Raw genomic sequence first — 16,211 nt, forward strand, 5'->3', positions numbered from 1 at the left:
TACAAATGTATCTTACTACAGCATACGATTTAAAGCCTCAGAGTGGCAAAGTGCTGGAGTTGACCTGTTTGCTTACCAGCGCAGCACACTTATTTTCTTGTAGTAACCTTAGATAGCTACCTGATAGATACATACATATCCAAATGTAATCGAACGCATATTTGTATATTCACTCATTGAAGAAGCCCACAACTTTTAATAAATTTTAATAAATCGCCAATCGTTTTGAGGAGTATCTTATACTCGCCGTATCTAAGAGATAGCTTTTTCTTCTTGTGCTGTATTATCGTTTATCTTCTAACCATGCAGCACGGTGTGTGGTTTTTTGCTGCCTCGCTTATTGATCGCGTTGTTGCGTACACACACATCCCTTTACACACACACAGTTGCAGTTACTACATACGCAATTCAACAAAGAAATGCACCAAGTCCATGTCATTGACCCGGAAACTGTGTCTAAAAAAGCAGCAACAACAGCAACAACAACAACAACCACGTCGCTACCAGAAGCAGAGTCACGCAGGCAGGCAACGACAAAAACAGCTTAGCATTGACGACTTCAATATAAAACTTTTACCTATTCAGTGGTGCATGTTGTTGCGTTGACGACCAAGCGCAGTCCAATGAACCGTGCATTGGTAGCCCGCAGCTTGTGCCAGAGCTTTAAATGCAACAGCACCAGTTCGTGCCGACACTTTGCCAACAACACACTCAAGCACAGTAGCAAAGTTGATATCACATATCAGAATACAAACATCACATTCATCCGGTTTACATTATGGGTGGAAAGATACGTACATAGTACATACGTATGCTGCTAAATGTGTTGTAAGTGATCATCAGCATCTCGAATATCTGAATATCCTGGATGTTCGTCATATATCTTTTTAGGTTGCTATTATTGGCTTCAGAGCGGCGGGTTCGCTGTAATTGAGACAATACTCAGCCTACTTACCTTATTTATCCCCCATTCAATTTTAGCCAGTTCAAATGGAACTTAATTCTTTTTTAATTTGATCTTTTTAGCAAAACACAAGTCTACAGCAGTTAACTTTTTCCATATATTGGTCAATAATCAAGGTTTATTGTGCTATCATTGATAGTTTTATATTATTTTATTATAAGTTGTAAATGTAAGCTTAAGTGTTGAGTCTGTTGAACTTTTAATAATATTTCTCTATATGAAAATATTCTAAGCAAATAAACCTATTGCTTAAGGAAGCTATAAATTTATGTATTTATTTTTATTGGAGCTATTGTTGATATAATCTAGGAACTATACCTTAAATAGAGTACATTTTCAAATTTCAACCAATTATTTCACACATTCTGGTATTTTTGTTATAAAATTATTTCTGCACAAAATAATGTCAAGTATAGTACTCTAAAGGAATGCTGTTATACATTTGTGTATACGTAAATATATAGATAAGATTAGATCGACAACCGTTAAGAGCTGTTTTCGTTGATTTATGCGTTTGTTTATTGTACGAGAAAATTTTGAATCTTTTTAATTATTAGCCACTGCAGGAAGGAATTTAGATGGTCAAGAGATTGCTGTCTTCGAGTTGTTTTGGTAGCGCTGGATAGAAGCCATGTGCATTACTGCAATGAATATGTTGTGTGGGCGTAGTCTGGGCCATTTGGTCCATGGAACTGACACAGATCTTGGCATATTTTGCTATGAAACCCGACCAGAGCGTGGCCTGCTTATCCACGGAAAAGTAAGAGTCCCAAAATTGAGAGCCCAGAACGTGGGTATAAGGATAATCTGCTTGCTCCAGCAGTAGTAGCTCCTCGGCAATGGCACAGCATTCAATGCCAGCATGCTGAACAGGTGTATAGACGTCCTGTATTATGTTGTCACCAAAGTAAAGTCCACGTGTGATGCCAGCATCTTTTTTCAAATGTTTTGCCAAAGACTGATGCAACTGCGTCCAGTTGCCCTGTGAGTAAACTTCACCGCAGACAAGAGTTTCTTGCAATGAAAGCTCGCTGTTCGGCAACTCGCACTTGGCGACATTGTCTACACGCAGGAAGGGACGCTGTTGTGTAAAGAAGCCTGGCTTCTTGGCATATGTGGCCACAATATCAAACAGCTGCTGCCAATTTGGCCCAAACGCCTGCGTAGCGGTTAACTCGGCAAAGTCTATGTTGGAGCCAGTTAGCAGGAAAATCTTTTTTCCCGAGGCACGTAGCTGGTGAAGCCAATTTACTAGTTTTGAACTACTGCGCAGCACATATCGTTGCGGATCTGCACGCATGGCCTTAAAATAGAGACTTTTGTTGTTGCCGAAGTGATCGCGACTATAGTTGTGCATCAGTGTCTCTAGCAGATCCTGCCAAACGTGATACTCGTTGGCTTGAGAAGAATCGGCATCTACTACATCTACCGCCTGGGCAAATACCAGCGCGCTGGGCATATCGAAGTAATCCAGAAGTGTGCGCATTTCCTCTGCAGCTGGACCATTCCAAGTAGACAGAGGATCTTTGTAAAATTCATTTGCCACCTGCAATCGGCGCTCGGGACCATAAGTCGCCACAATTTCTGCATCGCTGAGCTTCCGTGTGCCGTGGGATGCGCGTAGTATTGTCGCCGTGTTGCTCAGCTTAAGCACATTACCACGTGGTCCGTCTAGCAGCAGTCCCTTTTGCAGAAAGTCCATGTCCAGCTGCTTATCGAGCAGCGCACGTGAGTATCCCTTCTGCTCAACCATGTGCTGCTTCAACACATTGTATATTAGCGTGGACATCTCCTGCAGATTATATCGCAGTAGTGTGCCATCCAAATCAAAGCCAATAATATCATAACTGCTCAAATCGAGCTCCTTTGTGCTTGTCGCGTCTGACATTCTTTTGCCTGTGTGCATGTGCCTCGCCAGCTGTAATTGTGCACTGTTAGCTTTTTGCGCCAATTTCTGTATACTCACATAGCTATTATGTAATAACTGACTCAAAACATATGTTTGTGATTTGTTTTGTTTATGTGAATAAAGTTTATGACATGCTTTTGATGCTGCTGCGCTGCTTGTTACGATGCAGCGCACGTTGCATGTCAGCTGGGGCACGCCCACTCGACAGAAGCCCACCTGCATTGGACTAATTTTAGAATTTATAAACAAATAATTATGCTAATAGTTTCTACATGTTTTCTATTTCCCAAAACAAATGCCTATCGGAGAGTACAGCTCTGTAAAACGATAATTTAACAGTGTCGCTCTGTTGTATGGCGGCTATCGCCTGCTTTTGTGTATCGATAGTTTTATTGCAGCTCTGGGCTATTTATTTCGCAAATATAAAATATTTTTTGACTTAAATAAAAAAAAAACGTGCTAAAGTGTTCAAGTAATTGGCTTTTAGCCCCAAACAGCCTAAAATATGTCTGCGTGCATCGAAATACCGCTGCAGGACACAGATGAGGTACGTAGGCTGTGCAAAAAAAACTGACGCCTCAATCGCTTGAAAAAAAAACATTAAACATATTCTACAGGTCATTGAGGTGGATCCGGATCAATTGCCGGAATGCTCCGAGGTGTTCAGCATACTATTGCAGGAGCGCGCTCCGCTCCGCGTCTGGGTGGAGGTGGCGTTGGCTTACTACAAGCAAAAGAAAACGGATGACTTCATAACGCTGCTTGACACGGCACGCGAGAAGGGCACCACAGATTATCGTGATTATAAGACGGACCAAATGAAAGCATATGACATGCTTGCCGCGCACTATGTGCAGGAAGCGTACCGTGAAAAGTCAAAGGACAAGAAGCGTGAGCTGTTTATGAAGGCAACGAATTTGTACACCAGCGCCGATAAGATCATTATGTACGATCAGAGCCATTTGCTGGGTCGCGCTTATTTCTGTTTACTGGAAGGTGACAAGATGGACCAGGCTGACGCACAGTTCAATTTCGTGCTTAATCAGTCGCCCTCAAACATACCTTCTCTGCTGGGTAAAGCATGTATTGCGTTCAATCGCAAGGACTATCGTGGAGCCATGGTATTTTACAAGAAGGCACTTCGAACGAATCCCAACTGCCCGGCCAATGTGCGAATTGGCATGGCCCACTGCTTTCTGAAAATGGGCAATGCTGAGAAGGCGAAGCTGGCCTTTGAGCGCGCTCTACAGCTAGATCAGCAATGTGTGGGCGCTTTAATTGGCCTAGCGGTGCTTAAGCTCAATCAGTTGGAGCCAGAGTCTAATAAACTGGGCGTTCAAATGCTCTCCAAGGCATATACTATTGACAATGCCAACCCCATGGTACTTAATCATTTGGCCAATCATTTTTTCTTCAAGAAAGACTACCAAAAGGTACACCATCTAGCACTGCATGCTTTCCATAACACCGAGAATGAAGCCATGCGCGCTGAGAGCTGTTACCAGCTGGCGCGCAGCTTCCATGCTCAAAACGACTACGATCAGGCCTTCCAGTACTACTATCAGTCCACGCAAATAGCGCCAGCCCACTTTGTGCTGCCCCACTATGGTCTAGGTCAAATGTATATTTATCGAGGTGATACAGAGAATGTAAGTGAAGCATAAATACATATGTGTATAGCCTAAGCTCACAACGATATGTTTCTTTTGCAGGCGGCGCAGTGCTTTGAGAAAGTCTTAAAGATCCAACCGGGCAACTATGAGACAATGAAGATTTTGGGTTCGCTATATGCGCATTCCAATTCGCAGACCAAACGCGACATGGCCAAGACGCATCTCAAGAAGGTCACAGAGCAGTTTCCGGACGACATTGAGGCCTGGATCGAGCTAGCGCAGATCCTGGAGCAAAATGATCTTCAAGCATCCTTGAATGCCTACGGCACCGCATCAAGCATATTGCGCGAGAAAGCAAAGTACGAGATTCCTGCGGAGATACAGAACAACGTGGCCGCATTGCACTATCGCCTAGGCAACCTGAAAGCGGCACGTGACGCACTGGAATCAGCATTGAAGCACTCCAGCTGCGAGATGGACAAGGATGTAAAGTACTATGAGTCTATACAGGTGACCATGAAGTACAATTTAGCGCGCTTGAACGAGGCGATGAGCAGTTTTGATGTTGCCGACAAGCTCTACAAGGAAATTCTCAAGGAGCATCCCAACTATATAGATTGTTATTTACGCCTGGGATGCATGGCGCGTGACAAGGGTCTAATCTTTGTAGCATCCGATTTTTTCAAGGACGCATTAAATATAAACAATGACAATCCTGATGCCCGTTCGCTACTGGGTAATCTGCATTTGGCGAAAATGCAATTTGCCTTGGGACAAAAAAATTTTGAAACGATACTTAAGAACCAGGCTACATCTACGGATCAGTATTCGTTAATAGCGTTGGGCAACTTCTCGCTGCAGACTTTGCATCAGCCGAGTCGGGATAAGGAAAAGGAGCGCAAGCATCAGGAGAAGGCTTTGGCCATTTATAAGCAAGTATGTTGTAAAGATTCTACAATAGCTAGCGCAGCGATTGAGACTGTCTGACTATTTCCAGGTGCTACGCACAGATCCCCGCAATATTTGGGCAACCAATGGCATTGGCGCGGTGCTGGCCCACAAGGGCTGCATCATAGAAGCGCGCGATATCTTCGCGCAGGTGCGTGAAGCCACCGCAGACTTTTGCGATGTGTGGCTAAACATTGCCCATGTCTATGTCGAGCAAAAGCAATATATAAGTGCTATACAGATGTACGAGAATTGCATGAAAAAGTTCTTTAAGCACAACAATGTGGAGGTGATGCAGTATCTAGCACGCGCCTATCTACGAGCCAATAAGCTGGTAGAGGCAAAGGCGGTGTTGTTGAGAGCCAGACGAGTTGCTCCACAGGATACAGTGTTGCTGTTTAACATAGCTGTGGTACTATCACGTCTGGCTATGGCCATACTCAAGGATGAAAAGTCAACTCTGGAGGTGGTGCTGCAGGCGGTGCATGAGCTTGAGCTAGCTCACAAGTAAGTAAAGCTATCAAGCTAATAAAATAATGATAATCAAATAATTAACTGTTTGCGTTTTGTAGATACTTCCAATATTTGTCACAGCATGGTGATAAGACGCGCTTCAATATTGAGGTCGCCGGTGTGGAGGCCAGCACCTGTCAGGATCTGCTATCACAGGCACAGTACCATGTGGGACGCGCTCGTCGCATTGACGAGGAGGAACGTTCGCTCCGACGTCGCCAGGAGGAGGAACGCGAGGCCTTTAAACTCAAAGTCGCTGAGCAACGCAAGCGACGTGAGGAAGAGGCCAAAACATCGCGTGATCAGCTGCTGGCCAAGCGCCAGGAATATGTGGAGAAAACTAAAAATCTGCTCATCATAGCTGATGGACCCAGCGACAAAGAGCGCAAAAAGGGCAGCGGACGTCCGCGTAAAGATGACTACATCTCTGGAACAGATAGTGGCAACGATGGTGCGGCACCACGCGAGGAACGCGCTCCCACTAAGAAGAAGAGCAAGGGCGAACGTAAAAAGGGCAGTGGGCAACGCAAACGCAAGACAGAGCGTTATGAAAGCGACAGCGAGCCAGAGTCTGGCGGCAAGGATACAAAGCGCAAGAAGAAACAAAAGCAATCGAACGCTAAGGAGTCCAAGGAAAAGCTGTCTGCAAAGCAACGTCTTAAGATTGTCTCCAAAGAGACAATAATCCACCCAGCGAAGTCGAGAACATGCAAACCAACTCGCAGTCGAAGTCGAGCAGAGCAGAAGTAGATCTATTGCGAGTGTCCGCAGTGGCCAGTTCCGAAGTCGTCCGCTCGGGCCAACATCCATCAGCGTATCCCGCAGTCGTCTGGTCAGTCGAGAGTGGCATCGCAGTGCTCTGGCAGTCGAGAAGAGTGGCGTCGCATCGTTCTGTGCAGCCGAAAGAAGTGGCAGTCAGTCGTTTGGCAGTCGGAAAGAGTGCAGTCGTAGCCGAAAGTCGCAGTCATAGCCGGCAGCCGACGGTAGCGTTATAGGGTAGCGCCATGGCGCAACGAAGTCGTGTCGAGGGCACGGCAATCGAAAGCGATGGGTTGCACAGCATAAGCCTTTCAAAATCGCATTGACTCTGGCGGGAATCGAATAGCATCTCGTCCCGTTCTGGCAGTAAATCGAAATCGCGCTCAAAGTGCCACATCGGTCACGCTCTTCGCCTCGCTCGGACCGCTCACGTTCTCCCTCACGATCTCGATCTGGCTCACCAGCGGGCAGAAATTAAGAGCTAATCATAATATGCAACTCAAGTGGAATGATACATTAAATACAAAACATGTGAAACTGTACTTAACAAATGTAATTGAGTTTCATGTAGGTACTTCAAATGTTTTCTATAAATGAAATTAAAAAACAAAAAACATATCAGCGCATCAATTCGTCGTCTGCTGTATCATGTTGCTAACAATTAGAGCCATGGGCTTGGATGAGCGTAGCACAAAGGCGTGATCGATGCCCTTTGTGTCCAGCTGCGCGTCTGCCTGTGGAAATAGACGCATAAGCTCCTCGTAATAGGCGACTGGCACCCAACCATCTGTGGTACCATAGTAGAATTTAAGCAGCGGTAAATGTTGCTCTATTAGTTCGCGTTGCAAGCCGCGCACACGTGCCATCTCATCGTCGGCCAGAAAGACCACCTTCTCCGCCACAGATGGTCGAGAGTACTTTAGGGCTGTGCCCACGTAGTGCTTGGGTATCGAAAATATCCAAAAGTAGATTTGTATGAGAAAGATACGCAGCCATATGGGCATCGCATTGAACAGATTAAAGAACACGTAGCCAAATACAGAGTACAACGGCATGGCAATCTTCGTAAACGTCCAACCATTAGGTGACTCCATCATACGCTCTACGGTGGGAAAGAGCAGGTAACACTTTTTGATTCTATCACGTATCTGCTCATCCTGCAGCAGCTGCAGTATCATCCAGGCGCCAATGGAGTGACCAATGAGATGTATCTTTACATGGCTAGGTATGTACTTCTCGATAAACTCAATCTTGTGCGTTATCTGGCCGTTTAGATTAAATAGCTCCTCGTTGCCAGTCAGCTGTGGCACCTCGCGTATGCTCGCCTCCGGTGGATCATCATGTCCAGCATGACCTGTCAAAATACGCATTACAATTTACTTAAATTCTTGGCTACTCGCTTACCTATCACCCACACGGGTAAGTCGCGCCCTTCAAGTCCCAATTGTTGCTGCAGGGCCCCTCCGAACTCTGTATAGAATCCAGGTAGGCCTGGATTACCTGTTATACAGATAACAACCTCTTGCACACCGTCCAAGGATTCCTCAATCCACTTGCCCCATGTTATGATATGCGTGGGTATGCTGTTAATATTAACAAACGCCTCCTGCATTTTGCTTCGTGGCAACGGTGAAAATCAATGAACTGCTTCTAACTTCTCCACTTCTCCTACTGCACTATGTTGTGTCAACGTCAACCGGTTTTTGGTTAAAGCGTTAGTCAGGCCTGTTAACCGTTAAATCAATTTAAAAATTCGTTTGCGCGCTTCACGCAATATATTGAGCTTTTATAACCTTTTTATTAAAATTGCTAGGAGGTCAGAGTTCAGACATCAGCAGTTGCCGGGTAATAATGGCCAATATAATGAGCATGTCCACTTGCTAATAAACATATGAAGCTATTTCGGTTTGGGTTTAGAGTACCGCTCTATTTTCATATGCTCACTAGAGAAATTTCAATTTAATAGCAATTTCGAAATTAGGCCACATACTATACAAAAAGTAAATTAACTTAAAAATGTTCATAGATATTTGCAAGTATCGATAGAAAATGATCGAGCAGGCTTACAAGCCCTTGCAACAAGTTGGCAGCTCTATAGATTATTTGTTGGTTTCTTTTGTTGTTGCGGTTTGATTTGTTATAATTTGTTATTTTTTTCTATACAACATAACAATTTCAGTCAAAATTCAAGCAACATTCCAGTTTGAAATTCCCTCTCTGATATGAAGCTAGGACAACCACATGGAAAACTCGCGAAATAGGAGGGGCAAGGTGGAAAAGAATGTGGCTACAAATTGGGGATTTCGTGGACGGCCAAATAACCACAACAACCTAAAAATATATCAAATTCGAAACTTGCTGGAACTTTCTCTAGCGGCGTAATAAAATCAATACAATTAAACGTGCCAGAGATAAGACATGCAAAGAAAAAAAGGCTGTTAGGATCTGCTATCACAGCACAGTACCATGTGGGACGCGCCCGTCGCCAGGAGGAGGAACGCGAGGCCTTTAAACTCAAGTCGTTGAGCAACGCAAGCGACGTGAGAAGGAGGCCAAAACTTCGCGTGATCAGCAGCTGGCCAAGCGCCAGGAATATGTGGAAAAAACTAAAAATCTGCTCATCATAGTTGATGCACCCAGCGAAAAAGAGCGCAAAAAGGGCAGCGGACGTCCGCGTAAAGATGACTACATCTCTGGAACAGATAGTGGCAACGATGGTGCGGCACCACGCGAGGAACGCGCTTCCACTAAGAAGAAGAGCAAGGGCGAACGTACAAAGGGCAGTGGACAATGCAAACGCAAGAACGTTATGAAAGCGACAACGAGCCAGAGTCTGGCGGCAAGGATACAAAGCGCAAGAAGAAACAAAATCAATCGAACGCTAAGAAGTCCAAGGAAAAGCTGTCTGCAAAGCAACGTCTTAAGATTGTCTCCAAAGAGACAATATCCACCAGCGAGTCCGAGAGCGATGGCAAACGTAGTCGCAGTCCGCAGTCGTAAGTCGCAGCAGGAGCAGAAGTAAATCTATTGCGAGTGCTCCTCAGTGGCAGCCCAAGTCGATCCTGCTCGAGCTCACGAATCCAGCAGCGGTAGTCGCAGTCGTTCTGGCAGTCGAAAGAGTGGCAGTCGCAGTCGCTCTGGCAGTCGAAAGAGTGGCAGTCGCAGTCGTTCTGGCAGCCGAAAGAGTGGCAGTCGCAGTCGTTCTGGCAGTCGAAAGAGTGGCAGTCGTAGCCGAAGTCGCAGTCATAGCGGCAGCCGGAGCGGTAGCGACAGATGGGTAGCGCCCATGGACGCAAGCGAAGTCGTAGTCGTAGTGGCAGCGGCAGCGAAAGCGATGGTGTTGCACAGCATAAGCGTTGTCAAGAATCGCATTGACTCTGGCGGGGAATCGAATAGATCTCGTTCCCGTTCTGGCAGTAGATCGAAATCGCGCTCAAAGTCGCCATCACGTTCACGCTCTCGCTCTCGCTCTGGATCCGGCTCACGTTCTCCCTCACGATCTCGATCTGGCTCACCAGCGGGCAGAAATTAAGAGCTAATCATAATATGCAACTCAAGTGGAATGATACATTAAATACAAAACATGTGAAACTGTACAAAAAAACATGTAATTGAGTTCACCTTAAGTGCTAATGGTATTACAATGGATCTATAAATGTTTAATATTAGGCAACAAATTTAAGCAGAGCATGCCATCAATTCGTCGTCTGCTGTATCATGTTGCTAACAATTAGAGCCATGGGCTTGGATGAGCTTAGTACAAAGGCGTGATCGATGCCTTTTGTGTCAAGCTGCGCGTCTGCCTGTGGAAATAGACGAATAAGCTCCTCGTAATAGGCGACTGGCACCCAATCATCTTTGGCACCATAGTAGAATTTGAGCAGCGGCAAATGTTGCTCTATTAGTTCGCATTGCAAGCCGCGCACACGTGCCATCTCATCGTCAACCAGGAAGGCGGCCTTCTCCGCCACAGATGGTTGACACTTTAGGGCTGTGCTCACGTGGTCGCATGGTATCGAAAATATCCTAAGGTAGATTTGGCTTTGTAGCCATATGGGCATCGCTTTGAGCAGATTAAAGAGCACGTTGCCAAATACAGAGTAAAACGGCATGACAATATTCGTAAACGTCTGGCCATTAGGTGACTCCGCCATGCGCTCTACAGTGGGAAAGAGCAGGTAACACTTTTTGATTCGATCACGTATCTGCTTCTTCTGCAGCAGCTGCAGTGTCATCCAGGCGCCAATGGAATGACCAATGAGATGTATCTTTACATGTCTAGGTATGTACTTCTTGATAAACTCAATCTTGTGCGTTACCTGACCGTTTAGATTAAATAGCTCCTCGTTGCCAGTCAGCTGTGGCACCTCCGCCTCCGGTGGATCATAATGTCCAGCATGACCTGTCGAAATAAGCATTACAATTTACTCAAATTCTTGGCTACTCGCTTACCTATCACCCACACGGGCAAGTCGCGCCCTGTAAGTCCCAATTGCTGCTGCAGGGTCCCTCCGAACTCTGTATAGAATCCAGGTAGGCCAGGATTACCTGGTATACAGATAACAACCTCTTGCACGTTGTCCAAGGATTCCTCAATGCACTTGCCCCATGTTATGATATGCGTAGGTATGCTGTTAACATCCACGAACGCCTCCTGCATTTTGCTGAGAGAGAAATTACATTTTAATAGCAATTTCGAAATTAGGCCAGATTTCCCTCTCTGATGTGAAGCTAGAACAACCACAAGGAAAACCCGCGAATTGTGGTATTGCTGCCAATGCAGCCGTATGCAATAGGAAGCAACAACAAACACAAGAGGAAATAGGAGGGGCAAGGTGGAAAAGAATGTGGCTACAAATTGGGGATTTCGTGGACGGCCAAATAACCACAACAACCTAAAAATATATCAAATTCGAAACTTGCTGGAACTTTCTCTAGCGGCGTAATAATATCAATACAATTAAACGTCCCAGAGAAAAAAGTAAATTAACTTAAAACTGTTCATAGATATTTGCAATTATCGATAGAAAATGATCGAGCAGGCTTACAAGCCCTTGCAACAATGCACTCTATAGATATTTTGTTCTGTGTTGCGGTTTGATTTGTTATAATTTGTTATTTTTTTGTATACAACATAACAATTTCAGTCAAAATTCAAGCAATATTCCAGATTAAAATTCCCTCTCTGATGTGAAGCTAGAACAACCACAAGGAAAACCCGCGAATTGTGGTATTGCTGCCAATGCAGCCGTATGCAATAGGAAGCAACAACAAACACAAAGAATAGGAAGGGCAAGGTGGAAAAAAGGCTACAAATTGGGGATTTCGTGGACGGCCAAATAACCACAACAACCTAAAAATATATCAAATTCGAAACTTGCTGGAACTTCTAGCGGCGTAATAAAATCAATACAATTAAACGTCCCAGAGATAAGACACGCAAAGAACAAAAGGCTGTAAAGCAGAGAGTGTAGTCATGGAACTGTATTGTTGGGGCGATACTTCGCACGGCCAACTAGGATTAGGCGGCATTGAAGATGAGCAGGTAAACATAAAATACAAGTTGTAAATAATATATAATTTCTTTTCTTTTGCTTTTTGTTGCAGATACTGACGCCCAGCCCAATACCGTGGAAGCCAGATTCGGCGGTGCAGCAGATTGCTTGTGGTCACAGGCATACGCTTTTTCTAACGGACAGCGGCAAAGTGTATGCTTGTGGCAGCAACGATCATTCGCAGCTGGGACACCAGCTACCCACCAAGCGGCCACGTATGTCTCCATTTCGTATGTACAAGTCTTCCATTCTCGTTCTCCGTACACTCTTTACTAACCTCACGCTCATTGTGCCTACTCATTATATGTTGATGACAATCATAGGCTGGACAGCTACCTACTAATGTTTGATTTTATTTGCAGTACAGATACCGGAACTACAGGAGCATGGCATTACGCAGATTGCTTGCGGAAGTCGTCATTCCATGGCGCTTACCGAATGGGGTCAGGTGCTTAGCTGGGGTGACAACGAGTGTGGTCAGCTAGGACATGCCAGCGAGCAGGATGTCATAGAACTACCCAAAATATTGCGCTATCTCGTCTCTAAGACAGTGGTACAAATTGCGTGTGGCAAGAATCATAGCATGGCGCTCACCTGCTGTAAGTTTAAACTCTACCTGTGTAAGATCAAGTATAACTTTTAGCCTTACAGGCGGCGAGCTGTATGCTTGGGGCTCTAACATATATGGTCAACTGGGCGTCAAGTCGCCCAACGAGCTGCAACATTGCAACTTTCCCATGCGTTTGACCACGCTCCTGGGTATACCAGTTGCTTCTATTGCCTGTGGAAGCAATCACAGTTTTCTCATCTCTAAGTCGGGAGCAGTCTTTGGCTGGGGACGGAATAACTGCGGCCAGCTGGGACTCAATGATGAAGTTAATCGGGCTTATCCCACGCAACTAAAGACGCTGCGCACCTTAGGCGTACGCTATGTGGCCTGTGGTGAAGAGTTTTCCGTGTTTCTCACCAACGAAGGCGGTGTTTTTACTTGTGGCGCTGGTGCATATGGCCAACTGGGACATGGCTTCAGCTCTAATGAGATGCTACCGCGCATGGTTATGGAGCTAATGGGCAGTACGATTTCACAGGTAGCTTGTGGTAATCGACATACGCTGGCTTTAGTACCATCACGAGGACGTGTGTATGGATTTGGTCTGGGAAGCTCTGGTCAGCTGGGAACGCGCAGCACGAAGAGCATAAATTCACCGCAAGTTGTCATTGGACCTTGGGTGTCACCAAGTGGCAGCACATTGCTGCAAAACAGCGATGCCAAGGTGGCGGTAGTTATACAACAGATCTTCTCAGGCGGTGATCAATCCATAGTGACCACTACGCACTATGTGGACAAGCTGCCACCCAGCGACTGTCGCATTTATAAGTGAGTAGAATCCCATGTGTTCATTTTATAGCTAACTTTAAGCCACATACAGACCCAAGTCCCAAGTACTGGCGCTTTCGTCCGAACTGACGCTGCAATGTACGCACTTCAAGCAGGACGTTCAAAGCGATCTGGATCTGTTGCACTCTATGGAACTGATATTCAAGAGTCAAGCCTGTCTAAATGGTTCGTTTCTGCTGGCGCAGGATAAACACTTTTGCTGCTCCGCGCGGAACTATGGCTTGGATCTAGCCGCTGCACAGTTGGCTTTTGATAATCTGCGCAAGGTGGAGAACGAGAGCATCAAACAGGTGGTGCGTATGCAATGCAAACTATAAGCTGTGTTAGGATTGCTATAGTCTCAGCTTTTAGATTTGGGACAATCTTACCAAGGAGCTTATTGGTTCACTGGTTCCTTCGCCTGCGGATGCAGAAAGCATGCGCATTTTTCTGCTGTTGCCGCTCTACCATGAGTTTGTCAACTCCAAGCACTACAAATCCCTGCATGTGCCGTTTGCCAAAGCCACCGCCAAGTTGACGGAGAATCCACGCAAGCTGCTGGAAAAGTGGTGGGCCCAAACCCCTATAGATTATTTTGAGCAAATTGTCAATAACTTTTTGCATGTGGTCATCCACATAGTTAGCTTTAAATTGGGCATTGAGGTCATAAATCATAACGAGACGCGTCAAAAGAAGGTGAGTGAGTCAGCTAAGCGTAATTTTAATGCTAATGGTTCTGTTGTTTTTTTATAGCTGCTGCCATATAATAGCGAACTGGATGATGTGCTGCGTCTATTGGATCATCTGTGCAGGGTGAACAACAAGCGTGAAGAGCGTCTCAACTATCAGCTGTTTCACTGGCCAGATGTTTCAGATTATATTGATGTGCAGCAGGAATATCTGCGATGGATCATCTCTGATACTGCCGGCGAGTTCAACATTTGCAACTTTCCATTCCTATTTAATGCGACTGCCAAGACGGCGCTGCTGCAAGCAGACCAAGCTCTCCAAATGCATTCCGCAATGTCCAACGCCGTCTCCAATGTGAGTTATGCCTACGAAGCTATAGTGAACCATAAAAAACGTTTGTACATTCATTTTCTCTTAGGCATTTTACAATCTGCTCAACTATGGGCATGTATCCCAGTTCATTGTGCTAAACGTGACACGTGATAATATTGTACAGGATTCGCTACGCGAGCTTCAGCGTTATAATCAGAGTGATCTCAAGAAGCCGTTGAAGATAAAGTTTTGCGGAGAGGAAGCTGAAGATGCGGGTGGCGTGCGTAAAGAGTTCTTTATGCTGCTGCTTAAGGATCTCATTGATCCCAAGTATGGCATGTTTAAGGAATTTGAGGACACGCATGTGCTATGGTTTGCCGATGTCAGCTTTGAAACTGAGAACATGTATTTTCTTATTGGCGTTCTCTGTGGCCTAGCCATATATAACTTTACCATCATCAACCTACCCTTTCCACTGGCGCTTTATAAGAAGCTGCTCAAAAAGTCTGTGGATCTAAGTGATCTGCGCGAAATGTCGCCGGCAGAGGCCAACTCTATGCAGGCTTTGCTGGACTATAAAGGCGATGACTTTAAAGAAACATTCGATCTGAACTTTGAGATTTCGCGTGACATCTACGGCGAGTCGGAGACCCAACCGCTTAAGCCCAACGGCGGCAACATCCCAGTCACTTTGGAAAATAAACAGGAGTTTGTTGATCTATATGTTGACTTTATATTCAACAAGTCCGTGGAACTGCACTATCGAGCCTTTCACGAGGGCTTCATGAAAGTCTGCTCTGGTCGTGTGCTGCAGATTTTTCAGCCGGAGGAGCTTATGGCCGTTGTTGTGGGCAACGAAGAGTACGACTGGCAAGCGCTGAAAGACAACTGTGAATACAAAACCGGCTATACGTCCGGCGACGAAACCGTAAGCAGTATCACCAGTTAGAAATCAAGTAATCACAATGTATCTTGCAGGTGAAATGGTTTTGGGAAGTGTTTCATGAGTTGCCCGAAGCGGAAAAGAAAAAGTTCCTGCTCTATTTGACGGGCAGTGATCGCATCCCAATTCAAGGCATGAAAGCCATTAAGGTAAGGCAATAACACACCATATTTTTAATGCTGTTAGTGCTGAATGTCCTTGTCACTTAGATCATTATACAGCCCACCTCCGATGAGCGCTTCCTGCCCGTCGCCCATACGTGCTTTAATTTGTTGGATCTACCACGCTACAAGACCAAGGAGCGCCTCAGGTACAAGCTACAGCAAGCGATACAACAAACTCAGGGCTTTAGTCTGATCTAATCGTGCAACGATTTGGACTGAGGTATTTTTTCTGAATTTCTAAGCACGCTAAGCATTTTCTTTGGATTATTCACTAAGCATGAGCTGCAACGACTTAACGGAGATCAAATCATCTGGATTATTGTGTTATAGCTTTAACAAAACGTTTGTAGTAAAGTTATATTGTTATAAACATATTTGGTGGTTCATAATAAAAAATGGAAATTTACGTTAAGTTTTCGAATAGCCGCCGAACAACGATAGATTTCTATGCGAGTTCGATACA

The 16,211-nt window shown here is 45.2% G+C and overlaps 5 protein-coding genes across 9 annotated transcripts; 2 read left to right on the plus strand and 3 right to left on the minus strand.

The window, feature by feature from the left end:
- Positions 1–1,229: 1,229 nt before the first annotated feature.
- LOC108598514 (5'-nucleotidase domain-containing protein 1) lies at positions 1,230–3,156 on the minus strand. Its single transcript, XM_017985190.1, has 2 exons — positions 2,931–3,156; positions 1,230–2,882 (listed from the first exon to the last, which is right to left on the minus strand). Exons 1-2 carry the CDS (start codon positions 3,093–3,095, stop codon positions 1,539–1,541), a joined length of 1,509 nt encoding a protein of 502 aa, XP_017840679.1. The 5' UTR covers positions 3,096–3,156; the 3' UTR covers positions 1,230–1,538.
- Positions 3,157–3,277: 121 nt separating this feature from the next.
- Positions 3,278–10,302, plus strand: LOC108600090 (RNA polymerase-associated protein CTR9 homolog). Its single transcript, XM_033293806.1, has 7 exons — positions 3,278–3,420; positions 3,491–4,522; positions 4,586–5,422; positions 5,484–5,941; positions 6,007–6,516; positions 9,523–9,696; positions 9,851–10,302. Exons 1-7 carry the CDS (start codon positions 3,379–3,381, stop codon positions 10,236–10,238), a joined length of 3,441 nt encoding a protein of 1,146 aa, XP_033149697.1. The 5' UTR covers positions 3,278–3,378; the 3' UTR covers positions 10,239–10,302.
- Positions 7,333–8,707, minus strand: LOC108600092 (lipid droplet-associated hydrolase). The gene is made up of 2 exons (XM_017987453.2): positions 8,111–8,707; positions 7,333–8,060 (listed from the first exon to the last, which is right to left on the minus strand). The coding sequence occupies exons 1-2, from the start codon at positions 8,316–8,318 to the stop codon at positions 7,333–7,335; spliced, it is 936 nt and encodes a 311-aa protein (XP_017842942.1). The 5' UTR covers positions 8,319–8,707.
- Positions 10,295–12,185, minus strand: LOC117134806 (lipid droplet-associated hydrolase-like). Of its 4 annotated transcripts, none has more exons than XM_033293802.1 (3): positions 12,094–12,185; positions 11,159–11,638; positions 10,295–11,108 (listed from the first exon to the last, which is right to left on the minus strand). In XM_033293802.1, exons 2-3 carry the CDS (start codon positions 11,364–11,366, stop codon positions 10,402–10,404), a joined length of 915 nt encoding a protein of 304 aa, XP_033149693.1. In that variant the 5' UTR covers positions 11,367–11,638; positions 12,094–12,185; the 3' UTR covers positions 10,295–10,401. The 4 variants fall into 4 exon arrangements, with proteins under 4 accessions (XP_033149693.1, XP_033149695.1, XP_033149694.1 ...); XM_033293804.1 differs by lacking the exon at positions 12,094–12,185 and adding an exon at positions 12,060–12,093 and having other exon boundaries at positions 11,159–11,370; XM_033293803.1 differs by lacking the exon at positions 12,094–12,185 and having other exon boundaries at positions 11,159–11,370; positions 11,602–11,696.
- On the plus strand, positions 12,101–16,154 carry LOC108600091 (probable E3 ubiquitin-protein ligase HERC4). 2 transcript variants are annotated; one of them, XM_017987451.2, is made up of 10 exons: positions 12,101–12,251; positions 12,314–12,491; positions 12,624–12,860; positions 12,913–13,639; positions 13,692–13,953; positions 14,012–14,335; positions 14,393–14,683; positions 14,748–15,569; positions 15,620–15,733; positions 15,794–16,154. In XM_017987451.2, exons 1-10 carry the CDS (start codon positions 12,183–12,185, stop codon positions 15,944–15,946), a joined length of 3,177 nt encoding a protein of 1,058 aa, XP_017842940.1. In that variant the 5' UTR covers positions 12,101–12,182; the 3' UTR covers positions 15,947–16,154. The 2 variants fall into 2 exon arrangements, with proteins under 2 accessions (XP_017842940.1, XP_017842941.1); XM_017987452.2 differs by having other exon boundaries at positions 12,314–12,476; positions 15,794–15,946.
- The last annotated feature ends 57 nt before the right edge of the window (positions 16,155–16,211 follow it).

This window comes from Drosophila busckii, chromosome 3L, assembly GCF_011750605.1.
Source record: "Drosophila busckii strain San Diego stock center, stock number 13000-0081.31 chromosome 3L, ASM1175060v1, whole genome shotgun sequence".
NCBI classification, from domain to species: Eukaryota; Metazoa; Arthropoda; class Insecta; order Diptera; family Drosophilidae; genus Drosophila; species Drosophila busckii.

What these genes read in the sequence shown, in the direction of transcription:
- LOC108598514 (XM_017985190.1), bottom strand. Translation starts at nt 3,095, where the DNA reads ATGCAGGTGGGCTTCTGTCGAGTGGGCGTGCCCCAGCTGACATGCAAC. An exon ending in AGTTATTACATAATAGCTAT is followed by an intron (nt 2,883 to 2,930) that starts GTGAGTATACAG and finishes GCACAATTACAG; the next exon opens with CTGGCGAGGCACATGCACAC.
- LOC117134806 (XM_033293802.1), bottom strand. Translation starts at nt 11,366, where the DNA reads ATGCAGGAGGCGTTCGTGGATGTTAACAGCATACCTACGCATATCATA. An exon ending in CTTGCCCGTGTGGGTGATAG is followed by an intron (nt 11,109 to 11,158) that starts GTAAGCGAGTAG and finishes TTATTTCGACAG; the next exon opens with GTCATGCTGGACATTATGAT.
- LOC108600092 (XM_017987453.2), bottom strand. Translation starts at nt 8,318, where the DNA reads ATGCAGGAGGCGTTTGTTAATATTAACAGCATACCCACGCATATCATA. An exon ending in CTTACCCGTGTGGGTGATAG is followed by an intron (nt 8,061 to 8,110) that starts GTAAGCGAGTAG and finishes GTATTTTGACAG; the next exon opens with GTCATGCTGGACATGATGAT.
- LOC108600090 (XM_033293806.1), top strand. Translation starts at nt 3,379, where the DNA reads ATGTCTGCGTGCATCGAAATACCGCTGCAGGACACAGATGAG. An exon ending in GAGCTTGAGCTAGCTCACAA is followed by an intron (nt 5,942 to 6,006) that starts GTAAGTAAAGCT and finishes TGCGTTTTGTAG; the next exon opens with ATACTTCCAATATTTGTCAC. An exon ending in GGCAAACGTAGTCGCAGTCC is followed by an intron (nt 9,697 to 9,850) that starts GCAGTCGTAAGT and finishes TCGCTCTGGCAG; the next exon opens with TCGAAAGAGTGGCAGTCGCA.
- LOC108600091 (XM_017987451.2), top strand. Translation starts at nt 12,183, where the DNA reads ATGGAACTGTATTGTTGGGGCGATACTTCGCACGGCCAACTAGGATTA. An exon ending in ACGAGAGCATCAAACAGGTG is followed by an intron (nt 13,954 to 14,011) that starts GTGCGTATGCAA and finishes CTCAGCTTTTAG; the next exon opens with ATTTGGGACAATCTTACCAA. An exon ending in TGTCCAACGCCGTCTCCAAT is followed by an intron (nt 14,684 to 14,747) that starts GTGAGTTATGCC and finishes ATTTTCTCTTAG; the next exon opens with GCATTTTACAATCTGCTCAA.